Raw genomic sequence first — 20,996 nt, 5'->3', positions numbered from 1 at the left:
TGGGATATCTAATGGTGAGTGTGAAGTAATGCACCTTGTTCATTGAAGCCGCCTGATTGGCTTCGGGCATTGTGGTGTTCTCAGAGTGAGTTGACTCTGAAGATGAAGGTGAGGCATTGGCCAGTGCAAGTATGTCACTTGTTGTGGGAGTAATTTTAATTTGGACTTTAAAAGAAGCAGCATATTGCACACATTTAAGCAAGATCGTCCACGTGTGTCTGGCAGCAGTCCATTCTTTTTTTCCGTGGGCCTATCAACGAAACACCAAGGAAGGAGGGTGCCCACCTGATGACCCCAATGAAGTCTTTACCCCTACCCGCACTCAAGAGATTAAAAGGTACCGATTACAGTAGGGATTGTAATACCTACTGTATTGCTATTGAGGGCGTGCAGCGTAGGTTCACTAGGTTAATTCCCGGAATGGCGGGACTGTCGTATGTTGAAAGGCTGGAGCAATTAGGCTTGTATACACTGGAATTTAGAAGGATGAGGGGGGATCTTATTGAAACATATAAGATAATTAGGGGATTGGACACATTAGAGGCAGGAAACATGTTCCCAATGTTGGGGGAGTCCAGAACAAGGGGCCACAGTTTAAGAATAAGGGGTCGGCCATTTAGAACGGAGATGAGGAAGAACTTTTTCAGTCAGAGAGTGGTGAAGGTGTGGAATTCTCTGCCTCAGAAGGCAGTGGAGGCCAGTTCGTTGGATGCTTTCAAGAGAGAGCTGGATAGAGCTCTTAAGGATAGCGGAGTGAGGGGGTATGGGGAGAAGGCAGGAACGGGGTACTGATTGAGAGTGATCAGCCATGATCGCATTGAATGGCGGTGCTGGCTCGAAGGGCTGAATGGCCTACTCCTGCACCTATTGTCTATTGTCTATAATACCAAGTCCTATAAGCTCAACTTTTTTTTCAATGGTAGTTTGTGAAGGATTAGAAAAAAAATCAGCCCATTTCTCATTAGAACAGGAAGAAAACATTAAATCCCAAAAGGTTACTGATGTTTTCTCATCCCAACCCACTCAGTTTCCTTGGTATATTCCTCAGTCTATTTTTCGCCTTGAACAATCTTAATCTGCACCACCGCCCGTTAAGCTGTTTATTAACCTAAAAGCTGAGTGTATTTCATATTTTTGACTGGAATTATTGATTACTTTGTCAAAAAGTTCTGAAGGATAATCTTATTTAGTGATTACGAGCCTATTTTTTGATGTTCAGGTTCAGGACTTTAGGTGTAAGCCGACTGAACTTAACTTTTCATTTGGAGAGTTGCTCTCTCTGCTGTTCAAAAATGTTTTTGAGCCTTGGGAATTGGTAATGAACCAAAGTAGCGATCAATAAGGGATTGAAATGGTAGTTGCCTGAATATACCGAATATTAAAAAGAAATAAAAGTCAATATTTTGCTTTGATAGCCGGTTAAGTAAACAAAGCATCAGAGATTTGAGCTTTCAGTCAGGTTCTCATTATCCTTAGTCACGAGAGCAGAGGTTTAACTGCACCAGGGACTGCACCAGCAGCAAAAATAGATGTAGAAAGCAGGGTAGCTAAGAGAGGAAGACTTCAGCCAGGGTGTCGGGTGGTGAAAGAAGCTATCAGCGTGATTAAGTTGCAGTGTTCCGTGAATTGAATTCCATTGAATTCTCTTTTAATCATCCATCTACTGGAGCTTCCGTACATCTGAACATCTAAATAACACGTGGTTCTAGCGATGCTTATCATGGCTTTGAACACTGTCAGAATTATGCATTGTGTTTTGGGGAATGGGGAAACATGATCAACATTTCTGACAATCACAGTGGATGGTGGAAATTCTTTCCTTAAGCTGCAACCTTTAAAGAAATAGATCTTAATGCTTTACACTCATCGCTTTAAAGAGGTTATTGAGAAATTAGGCCTTGGTAACATCCTACAATGAATGGGTCTTTAGACGTCAGAGATACAGTGCGGAAACCTTTGGCCCACCGAGTCCGCGCTCACCAGCGTTCACCCTGTACACTAGCACTATCTTTCACGCCAGGGACAACATTTTGACATCTTACGAAGCCAATTAACTTACAAACCTGTACGTCTTTGGAGTGTGGGCGGAAACCGGAGCACCCAGAGAACACCCACACGGTCACAGGGAGAACATACAAACTCCGTCCAGGCAGCACCCGTAGTCAGGATCGAACCCGGGTCTCTTGTGCTTTCAGGCAGCAATTCTACCGCTGCGCTATTCTGCTGGTCAGAATAGGAAAGTTTAGAAAAATCACCTCAATTATAACGCAAATCTTGAACCATGCTCTGAAATCTCTTGACTGCTCTGTTCCAATGCTGCCCTGGTCAATCTCCAATATAACATTCTCTGTCAACTTTTTAATTTCGTTGTACTCGTTGCAATGACAATAAATGAATATTATTATTATTATTATATTATTATTATTATGGGCTGGATGCTAAAGATGAAACTTGTATATTTCATCCCCAGCGGTGTGTTCGGGTCTTTGTGGCAATCAATAAAGTCTGATGTGATTCGTTTTTTTCCAATAAAGATTAATAATCTTTATCGCTCCATCTCTGCAGGATAACATGTTGTTCTGTGACTCCTGTGATCGGGGTTTTCACATGGAGTGCTGCGATCCTCCCCTCACCAGGATGCCCAAAGGTGAGAACTCTTCTCTTTTGATCAGGTATTCTTGAGACACGGACAACATTGGCAAGGTATACCTTTGTTACCCAACCCTGTTTTTACAAAATGTTAAATGGTCAGCTCAACATAGATTGCCACATCTACACCCAACCCAAACCTATCAGTAGTGGACGAGGGCATTCGATTCAATTTGAGATACCAGCAATCAAGACAGATGTGTATAGCAATTCATTCTTCCCTCGCACAATTAAAACATGGAATAGTCTTCACCCTACTATAGTTATTCAACCAAAAGCAACTAAATTTAAGGCAGCTCTTCTCCAAGAAGCCCTTCTTACTTAAGTCCATACTCCGCCACCTCCAGTTTAAATTCCATTTGGAATACTTTGGAGGACCAAGAACCAAGAACATAACTTGATGTGTACTTCACAGGGTATTTAAGAGTCACCTACATTGGCAATGACTGTCTATGTATTTGACTTATTGCCAGGCTTGGTAAGGATAGTGGATCTGAAGTTTAAACATTGGCGAACCAAATATTTCATTACAAGTTTGGTAGTTTGATACTTATAACTTATTTTAGATTAATTCCTCAGTTGCCTCAATAGAATTCAAAGTCTTGCCTCCGAAAACATGCTCAGTAACTTAAATGTCCCCATTAATAAAATTCAGTGCATTAAATAGTCTGTCACTACAATGAATTCTCAGCCTTATTGGGATGGTTTCAATTCTCTACAGCTCTTCTCCCACAGAAAGCAATATTGTATAAAATAGTTTAATGTAAATAAATGATTCATTGTTCATAACTATTGAAGTATTATTTGCTGACAAATTCAGCGTTTTATTTGTCACTGAAGATGCCAACCACATCTTGTGCTAGAATTGTAGTCGGTACTGACATCATGAAAACCATTTCTTGAAATAAATTAGGCAGAATTAGAAACAGTAGCAGTGCAGCTTTTAACGTTGGTTATTAAAGTAAAGGGTTTCATCTTGGAGGACAACATATGGATTTACTATGTCATGCTGCCATAATTTAATATCATGGCCTTTACCTCTTGTACCCGTCTTTATGGTTTTTTAATTTCTTCTGACAATAATGGGGATATTTTTTACCTAACGAGCAGAAAATGAAGAGAACGGGTGGAACTTGTGAATAATAAAATCGACTGGCCTGCTAAACCAGCACTGCACTGATTTTGCTAAGTTTCCAAAGGGCAGATTAAGCTAAAAGTCTTTACTTCTCCACTATTGAGATGGATTAGTAGCTATCACATATCAGCCACCTGGAAACTGTTGATGACCAAGGACCTCCACAGTTTCAAAACGAGTGACAGAACACCTTGGATCAGTTGGATATAGGTTACCTATTCAGCTACATCGAAAAGTTAAACAGAGCAGGTCTTTTTCATACAAACGAAGAACAGCAAAAGCAAATAGGAAATGCAGCAGCAATATTTTTCTACTAATGGGATGGGTAAGTCCATGTTACAAATTCCCAGCATGGACGATGGAATAAATCTTAGTTTCAAAGAACATACTACCGATCAGCCAAAACATTATGAACACTGCCAGGTGAAGTGAATAACATTGATGATCTTGTTACAATGGCACCTGTCAAGGGGTGGGATATATTAGGCAGCAAGTGAACAGTCAGTTCCTGAAGTTGATGTGTTGGATACAGGAGAAATGGGCACGAGAAAAGACCTGAGCGACTTTGACAAGGGCCAAATTGTTATGGCCAGACGACTGAGTCCGAGCATCTCTGAAACGGCAAGGCTTGTGGGGTGCTCCCGGTCAGCCGTGGTGAGTACCGACCGACAGTGGTCCGAGGATGGACCAACCACAAACCGGCGACAGGGCGTTGGGCGCCCAATGCTCATTGATGCGCGATGGCAACGAGGGCTATCCGGTCTGGTCCGAACCGACAGAAGGTCTTCTGTGGCACAAGTCACAGAAGATTTTAATGGTGGTCACGGGAGGAATGTGTCACAATACATAGTGCATCGCACCCTGCTGCATATGGGTCTGCACATGGAGGAACAACAGCATATTAGGCAGGTGGTCATAATGTTTTGGCTCATCAGGCCGCAATGTTTTGGCTGATCGGTGTATATGAATGTTGATTGGCAACAAATGAGATGTAGGGGTATTAAAAATGACCCAGGATTGTACAGAGGGCAGAAGCTTTTATTGTTAGGAACTCTGACTGCGTACCAATGCAGAAGGCTTAAAGCATAACATTTCTGTTTATGTATTTATATATGTGTATTTCATAAAACTTTATTGAATTATTAAATTTAAATTCAACCAGTCAAATTCACTGATTTATGACAAAGCAACATAAAGAACTTGACTTCCTGCGAATAACACTGTTCTCTTATTTAATATCGGTTCTGATAAATCCTCTGGGATTAGAACATGTCTTTGTTGATATTAATAATTGGGCATAACATTCTTGAATGATGAAAACTCAGAAGAATAGTGATGTCCTGTACAGATCCATTTCTATGTACGACCAATGCCTCTTGAAATTCTCCGTCAAATGTGTGGTCAAAGCGTATAAGAACGGTCTGCATTCTACAATACAGCATTTATGTGTACATGAGTATATTCTAGTCTATTTTGTCACCATTCTGAAGCTACTTGACACATTCAATGATAATAATAATAATAATAATCCATTTATTTTATATAGCGCCTTATCGCATGCTCAAAGCGCTTTACAAAAACAATTAACATAGAAACAAACAGACAAACTATCCTGACGGAAAAGCGGCGAATACACAACGCCAGCGTCCTCTCACGTCAGGGTCCGGCAGTAGACATTAAAAAGCACAAGACACACAGATATAATTTTTTACACAAAACAGCCATCACAGTGATTGCTCTAGGCATACCCTCACTGTGATGGAAGGCAAAGTCTTATCTGATGTGCAATTCTGATGTGCAAATGATGTGCAAATTCTGACAATAAAGCTATTTCTGGAACAGATATCTGGAAAGCAAAGATAGACACATAAAGCTGGAGTAACTCAGCAGGACAGGCAGCATCTCTGGAGAGAAGGAATGGGTGACGGTCTCGGGTCGACCCGAATAGATGACGTTTCTCGACCCAAGACGTCACCCATTCCTTCTCTCCAGAGATGCTGCCTGTCCCGCTGAGTTACTCCAGCTTTTTGTGTCTATCTTTCGTTTAAACCAGCATCCACAGTTCCTTCATACACTTTCTCAGGTCATATTGCCTCTGCCAGCTGCAGTTAAAGTGACTTTAGCCACAGCTAAAGGGGGCATGAAATGTCTTTAGTGAGTCGGACTCAAGAAAATCCCAACGCCTTTCATGCGTTCTTTAAAAACAAGGGGGAAAGTTGGACCACTCAACCACTCAAGGGTAGAGGGGGAAATTTGTGCTTGGAATCAGACGATGCAGGCAAGGTAGTAAACAAGCACTTTGCATCTGTATTCAGCTAGGAGGTGGATATGGAGTTTAGTGATAGTAGTGTGGGGAATATTAATGCACTGGGGCAGTTTGAGATCAAGAAGCAAATGGTGTTGATGAGTGTTGGTGGGCAAATTCCCAGGGTTTCATGGGAGTTACCCCATGTTATTGAGAGAGGCAAGATTGAGAAGTCAAGTCTAGTCAATTTTATTTGTATAGCGCATTTAAAAGATCTTTCTACTCTAACTACAAGTGAGATCCCGGACGCAGATGCGATCGTGGCATTCAAAAGGCGTTTAGACAGGCACATGGATATGCAGGGAATGGGGAGATGTGGATCATATATATAGAGGAGTGGAGATCAATTTAAGTTGTCATCGTGTTTGGCACGGACATTGTGGGGACCAAGAGCCTCTTAATGTGCTGTACCTTTCTCTGATCTATGACTTTTGAGACAAATAGTTGACATATACCAAACAATTAGTTTATGGATAGGAAGGAAACACATATACAGTTTAAGGATGCCCTTTATAAATGCAATAATTGTGACATTAATAAATACAATACAATACAATACAATATATCTTTATTGTCATTGTACAGGGGTACAACGAGATTGGGAATGCGCCTCCCATACGATGCAATAAATTAATTAGCTAGTCAGTATTAATTTAAACAACCCAAATTAATACTGACTAGCTAATTAATTCTGTTTTAAAACAGAATAAAGTGCAAGCAGGTCTGTGCCGGTTCACTGTGCGATGTGACCATCCGGCTCAGCAGGACCGGTTCATAGCAGCTATGGCCCTGGGGATGAAGCTGTTCCTGAGTCTGGAGGTGCGGGTGTTGAAGGCCTTGTATCGTCTGCCCGATGGTAGAAGTTCGAACAGACTGTTGCAGGGGTGTGAGGAGTCTTTGTGAATGCTGGTGGCTTTTCTGAGCCACCAGATAGAGAAATATTTGTTTCCTTTCGACGTATCATCGCAGCACAAATCTTCCTGGTGTTATTCTCTGGTAGAATATAACATGTGTGAACGTTTTATACTGTGGATTGTTAAACTTTGTTGTAAATAGAAATTTTGCAGGAAAAGAGAACAGTGTGAATCTGACTTTTGCATTTCCATCCCAGGTATGTGGGTGTGTCAGATTTGTCGGCCGCGCAAAAAGGGAAGAAAACTGTTACACAAGAAAGCGGTACAGATTAAACGGCGCTATGCAACTGCAATAGGGCACTCGAAAAATAGATTAAAGAAAACGACAGTGTAAGTATCTGAGTTGATGTTTGTAATGTTTTTGCCAGAGGATCTCTGCGGTGGTGACCTTTTGTAGTGCTCCAAAAATGGAAACTTTTGGAAATACTCGGAAGATCAGGCAGCATATTTAAAAAGAGAAGCAGGGTTAATCTTCCAGCATCTCTTCGTGGATACTGCCTGATCTGCTGAGTACTTCCAGCGTTAGTCTTTTTCTTCAGTTTTCCATTTCCTTTGCATTTTTTAATCACTGCTATGCCGCATTGATTTGCAAGGCAGAAAAACACGGAGAGCATATCGGCTACTTTGACACACTGGCTGGAAGGCAGGACAGAATGTGGGCAATGAACAGTTTCAGGATTTATTGATGGCTTATTATTAGGATAAAGCAGAAAAGCCTTGTATTACTAAGTAAGTCGACAGCATCTCTGGAGAGCATAAAAATCTTAAGGCTCCAGATTGGTGACTTTTAAGAAATGTCGATGAAAGATCATTGAGCTGAACAGTTTTGTACCTTCCATGCAGTTTGAATGCCTGAGTTTTTGCTTTCAGACTTGCAATCTTGTGTAGAGGCCAGACTCAAATCTAAATCCATTAGAACGATCACACATCACTTCTGCAGCAGGAATAGATTTTATAAACTGTCTAGTGAAGTGCAAAGTAAGATTATTTCTCATCAAGCTTGTAACCTATGTGATTAAACGGAGGTGCTCCTGGTTCAGATTCCAGAGTGATTATGAGAGAGAGCAGACTTTTCTGAGCATTGTGAGCTGCAGGGTTGGCAGGAACCTTGGGACTACAACATGTTCAAAATAAGTATAGTTTCTTGAATGTGCCCTGAGAAAAAAGTCTTGGAGATTCAGCAAACCTATATAATTAACATTTGTGCAGCCATAACAAGGGAGACAGCGAGAAGATCCCTGAAGGGCATTTGGTTCCTCACAGGCTGCCGGTGAATGAAACGGATAATCGTCACCTTAGTATTGATCTGCACATGCATAGGACTTACAGAATCTGAGCCTGTCCATGTTGCTCAGGCTCAATTGTTGGTTATAAATAGACAGTACTGCAACACTTTATATAGCACTATGTCTTTGTATAAACCCACACATCCTGTTCAATTTGCCATGAACTTCAGCCCAGGAAAGCAAACTCCAACTAGCAAAGACTGGTATAAATGGCTTTAAGCCATCACTTAAAAAAAAAAAGAAATGATTACACCTAAAGGTATTAGTATGAATTTTTCAACAGTTTTTGCATAAGTTAGAGCTCGAACTAGAATTTGTTTGTACTTAATGTGTTGTGTCTTAAACCCCCCCCCCCCCCCCCCCAACTTGTTCGCTTAATACTAGAATGACAACAAAAAGTGGTTTACCATTGTTTTGTGACATTTTGGAGTAGTTACAGTAGTAGCTATCATTGTTGTACACGTGTTTGCCAGGTATAGACACTGAGATGCATGCAGCATAATTTTGCTATGGTCAACCATGAATTACGAGTTGACACTATTCCATCTGAGTCACAGTCATAGCATGAACACTATGCCGACCAAGATGCCCAAAAAAAGCTAGTCCCATTTGCTCACAATTGGGCCATATCCCTCCAAACCCTTTTTACCCCTGTACCTGTCTGGGTGCCTATTAATATTATGGAATCAAACCCATGCTGGTTATAAGGTTTGGCATAAACCAATGTGGAAACTGTAATAAATTAAATCTTTTGTAGGCTTGTATACACTGGAATTTAGAAGGATGAGAGGGGATCTTATCGAAACGTATAAGATTATTAAGGGGTTGGACACGTTAGAGGCAGGAAACATGTTCCCAATGTTGGGGGAGTCCAGAACCAGAGGCCACAGTTTAAGAATAAGGGGTAGGCCATTTAGAACGGAGATGAGGAAAAACCTTTTCGGTCAGAGAGTTGTGAATCTGTGGAATTCTCTGCCTCAGAAGGCAGTGGAGGCCAATTCTCTGAATGCATTCAAGAGAGAGCTAGATAGAGCTCTTAAGGATAGCGGAGTCAGGGGGTATGGGGAGAAGGCAGGAACGGGATACTGATTGAGAATGATCAGCCATGATCACATTGAATGGCGGTTCTGGCTCGAAGGGCCGAATGGCCTCCTCCTGCACCTATTGTCTATGTGTGGGGAAAAATAGTTTTAATGTAAATATTTATTTTTCCCCCAATCTCTTTTATCCCTAACCAGTCTGAAGAAGGGTCTCAACCCGAAACATCACCCATTCCTTCTCTCCAGAGATGCTGCCTGTCCCATTGAGCTACTCCAGCTTTTTGTGTGTGTCTATCCACATAAAGAATTCTTTCTGTACCCTTCAGAATAACTGAGTTCATATTATTCTCCATTTGCTTTGTATTCCGGCTTGTCGAAGGATGTTTTATTCTTCCCTTCGGGTAATTCACTTCAAAACTCAATGAAATTGGATAATTCATTCTTTTATTTGCTCCAGATTCTCAGTTTGCAGTACGTGTTTCCATGTAGTGCATTGTTCCATGCAGTAATCCCCGTGGAAAATAATAATTATCGACAATTAGTGCAACAGATAGATATTAAACTGGGCTATTCTTCCCATAATTTAGTAACCACCCTTTCTTACCAACACCACCATCCCCTCGAAACAAAAAAATATAAGTATTTAAAGATCAAGCGAGTTGTAGCTTTACAATTCCCTCTCGTGTGAAAACCCGAACCTCAGGATCAGGTCTTCCAATCAAGCACAAAATAAATATTCCCCATTCCCCAGCTATCCTCCAACTTTGTCTCACATTTTCAAAAACAGAGTCTGCCGTAGATGCTAGCTTATCGCTTGCCCTGCAGAAAAATACATTCATTTGTTCTTTATGTTGAGCTGGATCGAACCTTCCCATTGGAAATGAGGAGAAAATTGCTCTCAGGAAGGTTACTGTATGAACTTGCTTTTTCAATGTGTCTTTGTACCTACATAAAGATGGTGACTTCCAAGAATTTTGCCAAAAATAATGATGCTTGACATCCAGGAATTGTTGAACTGCACCGATTATTTTTATTTAAACATTCATGAATGTTTTTTCACACAAAAACTGTTGGGCATATGGAACGAGCTACTGGAGGGGGTAGTTAAAGCAGGTGCTACCACAGCATTTTAAATGGCGGTACATGGATGGGATAGGTTTAGAAGAAGGGTCTTGGCGCAAAACATCACCCATTCCTTCTATCCAGAGATACTGCCTGTTTCGCTGGGTTATTCAAGTATTTTGTGTCTATCTTAGGTTTAGAAGGAAATAGACAATAGGTGCAGGAGGAGGCCATTCGGCCCTTTAAGCCAGCACCACCATTCAATGTGATCATGGCTGATCATTCTTAATCAGTACCCCGTTCCTGCCTTCTCCCCATACCCCCTGACTCCACTATCCTTAAGAGCTCTATCTAGCTCTCTCTTGAATGCATTCAGAGAATTGGCCTCCACTGCCTTCTGAGGCAGAGAATTCCACAGATTTACAACTCTCTGACTGAAAAAGATTTTCCTCATCTCAGTTCTAAATGGCCTGCCCCTTATTCTTAAACTGTGGCCCCTTGTTCTGGACTCCCCCCAACATTGGGAACATGTTTCCCCAGGCAGGTGGACTAGTGTAGATGGGGCATCTTGGTTAGTGTGGGCAAGTTGGGCCAAAGGGCCTGTTTCCATGCTGTATGACTCGCTTGCCTCTATGATGACTTGTATGATGACTTGAATTCCAAACTCTCTGGTGTATGACTTGTTTTGTAGGTTCTCTTGTTTTGTCACTGTACAAACTGCATTTTGACAGTAAATGGAAATGCTCTTTGAGTGACTGAAACCTTGTTTCACCTGATTCTCTCCTCTTCCACAGATCAAAAGGTTCTCAGTCATTCGACAAAGAGAGACAAGGTCCCGGTCGAGGGCGCAAACGCAGAATCACGGCACTCTCTTCCTTGAAGTCAGGCCGTTTGGTTGGACTGGGTACTTTGAACTCACGAATCAGCAAATCATCCCGCCTGAAAATGAATAAGAAAACCAAAGGGCTCATTGACGGCCTTAGCAAATTCTTCACCCCTTCCCCCGATGGCCGCAAGCCTCGGGGTGAACTTCTGGACTTAGCTGAGCAATACAGGCTCAAGAAAAAGGGGCCACGAAAATCAAGCACTTCTGACAACGGCACATGGCCCACAGGTATTGAACTGAACTCATTAATCCCTGCATGCCCAGTATCCCCTGAGATTTATTTACCAGTGGCAAGCTGGCATTTAAGTAGCTTCAAACCATCTTCCTGTTCTAGCCTTGTTGGTCACAGTGAGCTGACATTCACAGGCAAATTGAGTGTGCCCAGCATGCCCACGTTAAGAAGGGAAACAGTTGGCTGTCCTTCCTCATTTTGCACTCCCAATATCACTGGTGAAACAGACTATGAGATTACTCCTCCTCGCCTTATACCTTGTGAGCCATGTCCGTCCGTTGATCGCACAGTCCTCCCAGGCCACTGGGTGGACAGTAGCATGAAAACCAGTTGCACTTTACAAACCTCACCTCACCAGCGACTCAGCACTGCAATAGAGATGGCGGTTAAACCGCGTTCTCCTTATTTCCGGCCGTTTTCTGTGAGAGAGAAAGCAGTAAGGGGCAGCCGGTGTAAAATGAGACGCGGAAAGGAGTTCCTTTGGCACAGGAGGGGAAGCGTGGAATTAGAGAGGCGTAAGAGTGCCGAGGACAAGGGTAAGAAGCGAATACCATGCTGCCTGCCGCGCATCGCTAGCACTAGAAACTGGCTTCATATTGCGCTGTTTTTGGGGTGCTTCAGTCGCTGTTGCCTTTCGAAAGAGGAAGTGGGTGGGCTTGTGCCATGAAAGTAGCTCTGCTCAACATCATCTCTGTACAATAAGGAAAAAACAGAAGGTCCATCAAAATTGGGAAGAGAAGAGGTCGATTAACCGTCCAAGCGTCCAGCACAACTACGACTTGTCAAATACTGACAGACCTGGTGTGTACCTTTCAGTCTTCCAGCGTTTTAATTTTAATTTGGCTGGGTCGTGAAAAATATGGAGAGAGGTGGTGCAGTTGCAACGCAAAAGAGCAACAGTGCATGCCTAATCTCTTGAATCTACCTCCAAAAAAGCAGCAACATAAACTGCATGTAACGGCACTGTGCTAACATTACTCTCATTCAGCACCTCTTTCATGGCATTAGCAAAACACCCATTTAAAGTGGAAAGTATTCTTATAGTAGAGTTGGCTGACGTATTCTTATCCCTTGTAGATTGATAAGAACAGATAATCAGCAATTATCTATTGCACGTTGAAAATTGCATGTAGTTGCCTTTACTTTTAATCCACAGCCTTTTAACATGAGGATCGGTAGAAGTAAGATGAAATGGACATTGTGAGAAAGACAATTGTTGGTTGTGATCATGCCCCTGCTGTTGTTTAAGTTGAAAATGGCAGCTTTTTTGTCAAAAGTTTTAAAAGAAAGCAGAAGTGTTCTAGAAACATAGAAACATAGAAAATAGGTGCAGGAGTAGGCCATTCGGCCCTTCGAGCCTGCACCGCCATTCAATATAATCATGGCTGATCATCCAGCTCAGTAGCCTGTACCTGCCTTCTCTCCATACCCCCTGATCCCTTTAGCAAAAAGGGCCACATCTAACTCCCTCTTAAATATAGCCAATGAACTGGCCTCAACTACCTTCTGTGGCAGAGAATTCCACAGACTCACCACTCTCTGTGTGAAGAAATGTTTTCTCATCTCGGTCCTAAAAGACTTCCCCCTTATCCTTAAGCTGTGACCCCTGGTTCTGGACTCCCCCAACATCGGGAACAATCTTCCCGCATCTAGCCTCTCCAACCCCTTAAGAATTTTATATGTTTCTATAAGATCCCCCCTCAGTCTTCTAAATTCCAGCGAGTACAAGCCCAGTCTATTCAGTCTTTCCTCATATGAAAGTCCCGCCATCCCAGGCAATTCCCTTTCACGTCGCACATAATTCCCAGGGCACAACAAATGACCATCTCTGAACCTCCATTTTGACAATTGAGCCCTCGATGTTTTACAGTGGAGTGTGCTTCCACACCAGTGTACCACACTGCAGGGCTGGTTCGCTCAGATGAAATAGTGGGCATTCTTGGTGTGGAAATAATTGGAGTAATATTACAAAGTTAAAACACTGAATTGAGTCAATTGAGCTTCATTCTATCATTTGTACTACAAATAGGCTTCTAAATCTATTTGATTCCAGCCGCTATTGCATTCTGCTGCGTCTCTTGTTGCATTTTATATTTGTTTGTACACCTGGTATTTCCTAAATTGTAATTGATATTGACTCTGTTTGGCACTTCAACACTTTTAAAGCTGGCTGTTTAGGCTTATTATATCATTGCAGTTTCTTAATAAACTTTGCCATCCCTGCCAGTGATGAGTTCCTGGCCTTGGCTCATGCATTGCGGAGGATGCTTCAAACAGAGTTGAGGTGCTTCCCCAGTGAGAGAGAAAGGGGATGGGAGGGCACATCAACCCATGTTCTGATGTCGACCCCCCCCCAGGAAGCCTGTTCAAGAGGCGGAGTCTTGAGAATGCTTCTCCTCAGCCTCTGGTTGGGAAATGGTGCAGAGCCATCTGAGACAGGTGAGTTTCACCAAACCTTCAGCATTTGAACTCCGAAGGTTATAATTCAGAGTGAAGCCCTCAGCAACACGACGTACCACATTCTGTGCGTCCTCTGCTGGGTCACTATCGACCGTCAAATTGTGGCTGACACGCATACCGTTTCAATGGGAAAGGATGTGTGTACCTCCAGCCACACCAACAAACATTACAGAACATCTGAAACCAAACTAATGGACAACAGAACAGTATTAAACAGCCTGCCATTTATCCCATAGGTTGGTTGCAATGTTTTGTGGAAGTAAGTGCCATAACATCATTCCCTTAATTTTTGGCAACGATATTAATACATTGATGTTGTCAGTTCCTCATTCTGCCTGCACCTGCATGCTTGATTGCAGGAGGGTTTTATTGAAGGAAGGTTCCTTCATTCATAAAATGTTTTTGTTTCTGAATCTGCAGACAATCAGGGCCCATGGGGCTGCAAGCATGAAAATGAGGATGACCAATCGCTGAGCAAAGACATCGTGACGGAGAAAGACTTGGACTTATTTCAACATGTCCAGGAAGTTGCACTGGAGGTGAGATGTATTGGTCATAAGGTCATAAGTAACAAGAGCAGAGTTAGGCCATTCGGCCCATCAGGTCTACTCCGCCATTCAATCATGGCTGATTTATCTCTCCTTCCTAACCCCATTCTCCTGCCTTCTCCCCATAATCCCTGACACCCGTACTAATCGAGAATCTATTTATCTCTGCCGTAAAAATATCTATTGACTTGACCTCCACAGCCTTCTGAGGCAAATAATTCCACAGATCCACCACCCTCTTGTCTAAAGGAATTCCTCCTCGTCTCCTTCCTCAAGGCACGTCCTTTAATTCGGAGGCTATGACTGTTAGTTCTAGACTCTCCCACTAGTGGAAGCATCCTCTCCACATCCACCCTATCCCAGCCTTTCACTGTTCGGTAAGTTTCAATCAGGTCCCCCTTCATCCTTCTAAACTCCAGTGAGTGCAGGCCCAGTGCCGTCAAACGCTCATTCCTGGAATCATTCTTGCAAACCTCCTCTGGACCTTTTCCCGAGCCAGCGCATCCGTTGCGTGCGTTACTGGTGCACACTTGCGACCAAACCACTCACGTTGCAGGTATTGACATCAGCACCAGAGATTTATTTTTATCTCCCAACGGGGAAAAAAAAAGGTAAGCCTTGCAGGAAAAGACGATGTGCTCTGCTGATTAGAAAGAATTTAAACACAGAAATGTTCTTAATGTGTGCTGCCTTGCACGAAGAAAGTAAAATGCCACGGAATGTTTGAAAGTGGAAATTGTGAGCAGATGTGTCAGGAATATTGTCCACAACGGAATGGTTAAGTGTGGAGCACTCAAAACCATCCCGTGGGACGGGTAATTATATCCATGGACGAATTTTGGGAGCAGGTTGTGCAGCCACAACACTCCCAAAGAGTTTTCAAAGCTCAAACGAATGGACATTTTGAGTTTGACAGTGCAATTGGCCCAGTTTCGGCAACATAATTATTGGTAGTTGAAAATTATCTTTTGCAGCGGAGACTGAGAACATTTTAAAATTTCGATTGATAAAATTGCATGTCCACGTTATGAGACCATATTGATGAAGAGGATACTTTGTTTGCCGGTGTCCACCTGCGGTGTTGGTGAGAAGGAACACGCATCAGATTAGGTCACCGATGCCAGTCAATTGATATGAGCATAATTCTTCCCACTTTTGAGACCCAGGAGCATGAAGAATATGAGCAGAAGTAGACCGAATGGCTCCTCCATCCTGCTTTGATATCAGTGAAATCTGGACCGATCCTATGCCTCATTTATTTTCTTGCCCGATCCCCTCTGATTTCCTCTTTGTTCCAAACACCATCGTTATTGCCTTGAACAAAGCTCACCAACTGAGCGTAAAACTGTTGGCGTCAAAAAAAGGCAATGGTATTTTTCCACAAAATAACAAAATTTCTACTCATTTCAGTTCTAAGTAGCTGGCCTGAAGCGAAGAGGCAATGGTGGTTAATTGTCATATGTAACTACAAAACAATGAAATCCTTCCTTGAAGCTGAAAGTACCCAATAGCTTCCACAGCTTCTCTTCTGAGGCCACAGTGTCCAGTGTGCCTTAGATGTGGCACTGGAGCTGTTAAACTAACATGTTCATTTAATTGTTGCTGTGTCAAGAGCTGGAGACAAACAGAAACTTTGCCTCCCCCCTCAACTCCATCCAAAGACCCAAACAGTCTTTCCAGGTGAGACAGAGGTTCACCTGCACCTCCTCCAACCTCATCTATTGCATCCGCTGCTCCAGATGTCAACTTATTTACATCGGCGAAACCAAGCGCAGGATCGGCGATCGTTTCGCTCAACAACTGTGCTCGGTCCGCGTTAACCAATCTGATCTCCCGGTACTTCAACTCCCCCTCCCATTCCCAGTCTGACCTTTCTGTCATGGGCCTCCTCCAGTGCCATAATGAGTTCCACCGGAAATTGGAGGAACAGCACCTCATATTTCGCCTGAGCAGCTTGCAGCCCAGTGGTATGAACATTGACTTCTCCAACTTTAGATAGTTCCTCTGTCCCTCACTTCCCCTCCCCCTTCCCAGATCTCCCACTGTCTTCCTGTCTCCACCTATATCCTTCCTTTGTCCCGCCCCCCTGACATCAGTCTGAAGAAGGGTCTCGACCCGAAACGTCGCCCATTCCTTCTCTCCTGAGATGCTGCCTGACCTGCTGAGTTACTCCAGTATTTTGTGAATAAATACCTTCGATTTGTACCAGAATCTGCAGTTATTTTCTTACACAACAGAAACTTCATAGTCAATCCTGTTTTGGCTTTGCTGTCAAAATAATTCCTCGTGGCTAACGTGCTGTTTTGCCACAAACGTTTGAGTGAAGCATCAGCTTTGTTACACATCGCATCATGTACCAGAGATTTTAATCTCATCGTTTAACCGCCATGATAGGAACATGGCAGCTGGACCAAAGGTTGAAAGTTGTAAGTCCTTCCTGCTTGGCTTCAGAGCTTGGCCAAAAAGTTGATCATTTGTCTTTGGGCTTGTGCTGAGATACAATAGACAATAGACAATAGACAATAGGTGCAGGAGTAGGCCATTCAGCCCTTCGAGCCAGCACCGCCATTCAATGCGATCATGGCTGATCACTCTCAATCAGTACCCCGTTCCTGCCTTCTCCCCATACCCCCTCACTCCGTTATCCTTAAGAGCTCTATCCAGCTCTCTCTTGAAAGCATCCAACGAACTGGCCTCCACTGCCTTCTGAGGCAGAGAATTCCACACCTTCACCACCCTCTGACTGAAAAAGTTCTTCCTCATCTCCGTTCTAAATGGCCTACCCCTTATTCTTAAACTGTGGCCCCTTGTTCTGGACTCCCCCAACATTGGGAACATGTTATCTGCCTCTAATGTGTCCAATCCCCTAATTATCTTATATGTTTCAATAAGATCCCCCCTCATCCTTCTAAATTCCAGTGTACATTCAACAGCAATCCACACATCATCTTGATTGTGGTTAATTGTCCAAGGTGCATTGCAGAAACATCATAGAACAAAATTTGACATTCAGCCACACAAGTCATTACCTCTGGTTGCAGAGTATTGCTTCAACAACTCAACTGAAAGTCAACAGCTTGCTCAGCACCTCGCACTGTAGCATCAACCTAAATGTTCTGCTTGTCTCTGGACCGTGAGAGAAACCCACAAACAAATGAGTGTTGCCAAACGAGGCTTATTAACTAGTATATTTTGAAATGGCTTCCTCAGCAAGCCCCATTTTGCCAGTTTTAGCTCTGGCGTCTGGGTGAGGGAATCCATTTGAGCACAAGCTAGCAGATTAACTGAGCATATTGTTTGGCAGAATCAATCAGGGAGTAGCCCTGTGAGTTCCACAAAAGACTGAAAGTCGCCTGCCAGCAGGATACATTTTGAAAAAGGTCACCAGAAGTGGGAGAAGGGTTGAGATTTAACCCAACTTTGCTGTTCCTTGTGCCGACTTTGCAAATAATTTTGCCCAGTGTGCTGTGCAACGCATTGCCTGCCGCCATTCAGTGCAGGCAAGTGTGTGCTGTGTGGAAAACTGGAATAAATAAATGCCTTGGCTCCTCAAAGGATTAAGGCAGACTGCCAGTATTGTTCTCTGTGCCGAGTGTGTTTGTCTCTTTGAAGTCATGTGCTGCACACCGATCACGTGGTAAGTGTCACAGCTGCTGCGGCACTTCAGTGGCTGTAGAGTTAAATCACGTCCCATTTGTAGATAGATGAGGCGCAAGTCTTTGTTTCTTTTCTCTCTGCCCTTGGCCGAAGGAAGAAGCATTTAATTCAAGATAAAATGCAGTGAAACTGTATTTAGATTTTGCAAATTCATAGTTCTTCTGCTGTGCCAAATGTCAACATTCCCACTTGGAATTCAACTGGAAGAGAGGTGGAGGCGAACAGGAAATGGTTTGATAACCCATGCGTTGACTCAGGTAGACACATACTTTCAATTATTGGTGTTTATTGAACGGTGCATTATTTCAGATTTCACCGTGTGAAGTTGTGGGTCGGAGGAAACAATTAGAAGATTTTTATTTGCTGTCAATCATAAATTAGCCGAATTTAAGTTCCATCCATGCAGTTGAAAGTTGCCAAGATGGTACAGAGATAAATTTCTGACTTGTGCAGGAAACAACTGCAGAAGCTGGTTTTACACCGAAGGCTATTTCTCTCAGTCTGAAGGAGGGTCTCGACCCGAATCGTCACTTATTCCTTTTTTTCCAGAGATGCTGCCTGACCCTCTGTGTTACTGTAAATTACCCACTTGCTAGTTCATTGAATTCTGTGAGCCTGTGGATTTCTGAATTGGTGTCCATAAGGCCTGCATTGATAGTAATTTGAGTGATCTGGGTATTCATGAGTCTGTCAAGGGTGAACATGTGACTACATTATTTATGAAGTAATGGACTGCTGGAAATCATTTGTGTATAGTCATGTATCCCTGGAAATTGTTGCATCTCGGCACTTTACCGGAGAACTTCAAGGTGTTTTAAAGAAGGAATGAAAAGTGCACAATATTGGAAGTTATTCTCTGATTGTTGTTGTTCGACTTGGTGGTTTGCAGTAATTAACAGATACAAACATCCTAAATAAACAATAGACAATAGGTGCAGGAGGAGGCCATTCGGCCCTTCGGGCCAGCACCGCCATTCAATGTGATCATGGCTGATCATTCTCAATCAGTACCCTGTTCCTGCCTTCTCCCCATACCCCCCTGACTCCGCTATCCTTAAGAGCTCTATCCAGCTCTCTCTTGAATGCATTCAGAGAATTGGCCTCCACTGCCTTCTGAGGCAGAGAATTCCACAGATTCACAACTCTCTGACTGAAAAAGATTTTCCTCATCTCAGTTCTAAATGGCCTACCCCTTATTCTTAAACTGTGGCCCCTTGTTCTGGACTCCCCCAACATTGGGAACATGTTTCCTGCCACTAACGTGTCCAACCCCTTAATAATCTTATACTTTTCGATAAGATCTCCTCTCATCCTTCTAAATTCCAGTGTATACAAGTATCTAGCCATATCTGCTGATTATAACATAATCTTAAAATAAGAAGATAGCATGAGACTGTAGATGAACAAGAGACTTCAGATGCTGTCATCTAGAACAAAAAACAAATTGTTGGAGTAACTGAACGGGTCAGGCAGCATCTGCAGAGGCAAATGTACGGTTAAAAAAACACACAAATGTGGATTGGGCAGGATCTCTGAAGACGTGGATAAGAGACATTTCGAGTCGGGACCATTCTTCAGTCTTTAGGTATGGTTGATGTTTCAGGTTCAGATCCTGCATAAGGACTAAGAGTGCATATAGTGGAGATAGCTGGTAGGAAGAAGTGAGGTGGGGCTGATAGGTAAAAGGCATGTGAGGTGAGAATGATGGTGGGAAAGTGGAGAGCTTAGAGGCAGAGGCTGCTGGGTGGTGCGTTGAAACAAGAAGAGGAAAAAAGGCAGATGGTGCCACTTTGGGCAGGGAAGTGGGGAGAAGGGAAAGCAGAAGGAGAGCAGGCTGGGAGGTGATAAATGGAACCAAATAAGGGATGAATATTGGGCATCCGCTCCTGATCTGGTTCCACTTATCATCTTCCATCTTTTGTTTCTGAAGTTCCCCATCCCCTCCTCCATCTGCTCATCGTCCCCATCTCACCCAGTCCACCCATCTCCCAGCAAGTCCTGCCTCGCCCCTCCCTTTCACCTCTTTATACTATCTTCCCTCTACACACTTAGCCTTGACGCAGGCTCACAGCCCAAAACATTGACAATTCCCCTCTCCCCATCGATGCTGCTTGACCCGTTGAGTTCCTCTGGAAGTTTTTTTTCTCTTCAGCGTTTAAAATTGTTTTCCCCAAATAATTTGTCTTTGCACATGTTCACTCAATCACGTTAATTTTTGTTTTGTAATATGGTCTTTTTGATGATTCTTATACACCCTTGGGATGCTGTTGAGGCGAAAAATGTTATTGGTGGCCCAATGTTATAAACCAGGTGGCACAAGGTGAAGATTTGTGGCGATACTGGGAGATTCATTTCAAACTTTTGTGCTCAGATTTATGTTTGTGTAAGTTCATGCAGTTAGCTTTTTTTTTAAAGAAGGTAGCCCAGATGAACAGGACCTTACTATTACAGTGCGTTGTTGGCTCACGGGAGTCTGTCATCTGTTAACCAGTGCTTGACGACCTAAACCGTCTGCAGCTTATTCTTTGTGAAGTCATTGAAATGGGAGCAAACAGGCACTGAACCAAATTCCCAGGGCCTTGCTCTTTTTTAGATACCACCGTGCCTCAGTTTCATGACTCACTTCCCACGTTTGTTGAGAAGTTGTTTTGTATTAGTTGGCGTCGCTTCAGCATGCTGCACAATGACTTGCTGAGTTCTGAATGGATGCAGCCTTCTCCCTGTTAACCTGCTGCCTGCTATCACTCAGCGTGGATTCCTCATCACAGTTACGTAAGGGTGTCACAAGCGCATGAAATTTGGGAAACAATTCTGCAGGATCA

At 43.1% G+C, this 20,996-nt stretch overlaps 1 protein-coding gene across 1 annotated transcript in view; it reads left to right on the top strand.

Moving 5' to 3' along the window:
* Nucleotides 1–20,996, top strand: part of LOC144610427 (histone acetyltransferase KAT6A-like) — a 156,813-nt gene that overhangs the window by 92,709 nt on the left and 43,108 nt on the right. Inside the window, exons 5-8 of the mRNA XM_078429092.1 lie at nucleotides 2,566–2,647; nucleotides 7,201–7,333; nucleotides 11,186–11,505; nucleotides 14,390–14,508. Of these exons, the coding sequence (XP_078285218.1) occupies nucleotides 2,566–2,647; nucleotides 7,201–7,333; nucleotides 11,186–11,505; nucleotides 14,390–14,508 (654 nt within the window). The remainder of the gene's footprint in view (nucleotides 1–2,565; nucleotides 2,648–7,200; nucleotides 7,334–11,185; nucleotides 11,506–14,389; nucleotides 14,509–20,996) is intronic.

The sequence above is a fragment of the Rhinoraja longicauda genome, chromosome 36 (genome assembly GCF_053455715.1).
Source record: "Rhinoraja longicauda isolate Sanriku21f chromosome 36, sRhiLon1.1, whole genome shotgun sequence".
NCBI classification, from domain to species: domain Eukaryota; kingdom Metazoa; phylum Chordata; class Chondrichthyes; order Rajiformes; family Arhynchobatidae; genus Rhinoraja; species Rhinoraja longicauda.
This window is presented reverse-complemented; position numbering and strand designations above follow the sequence as displayed.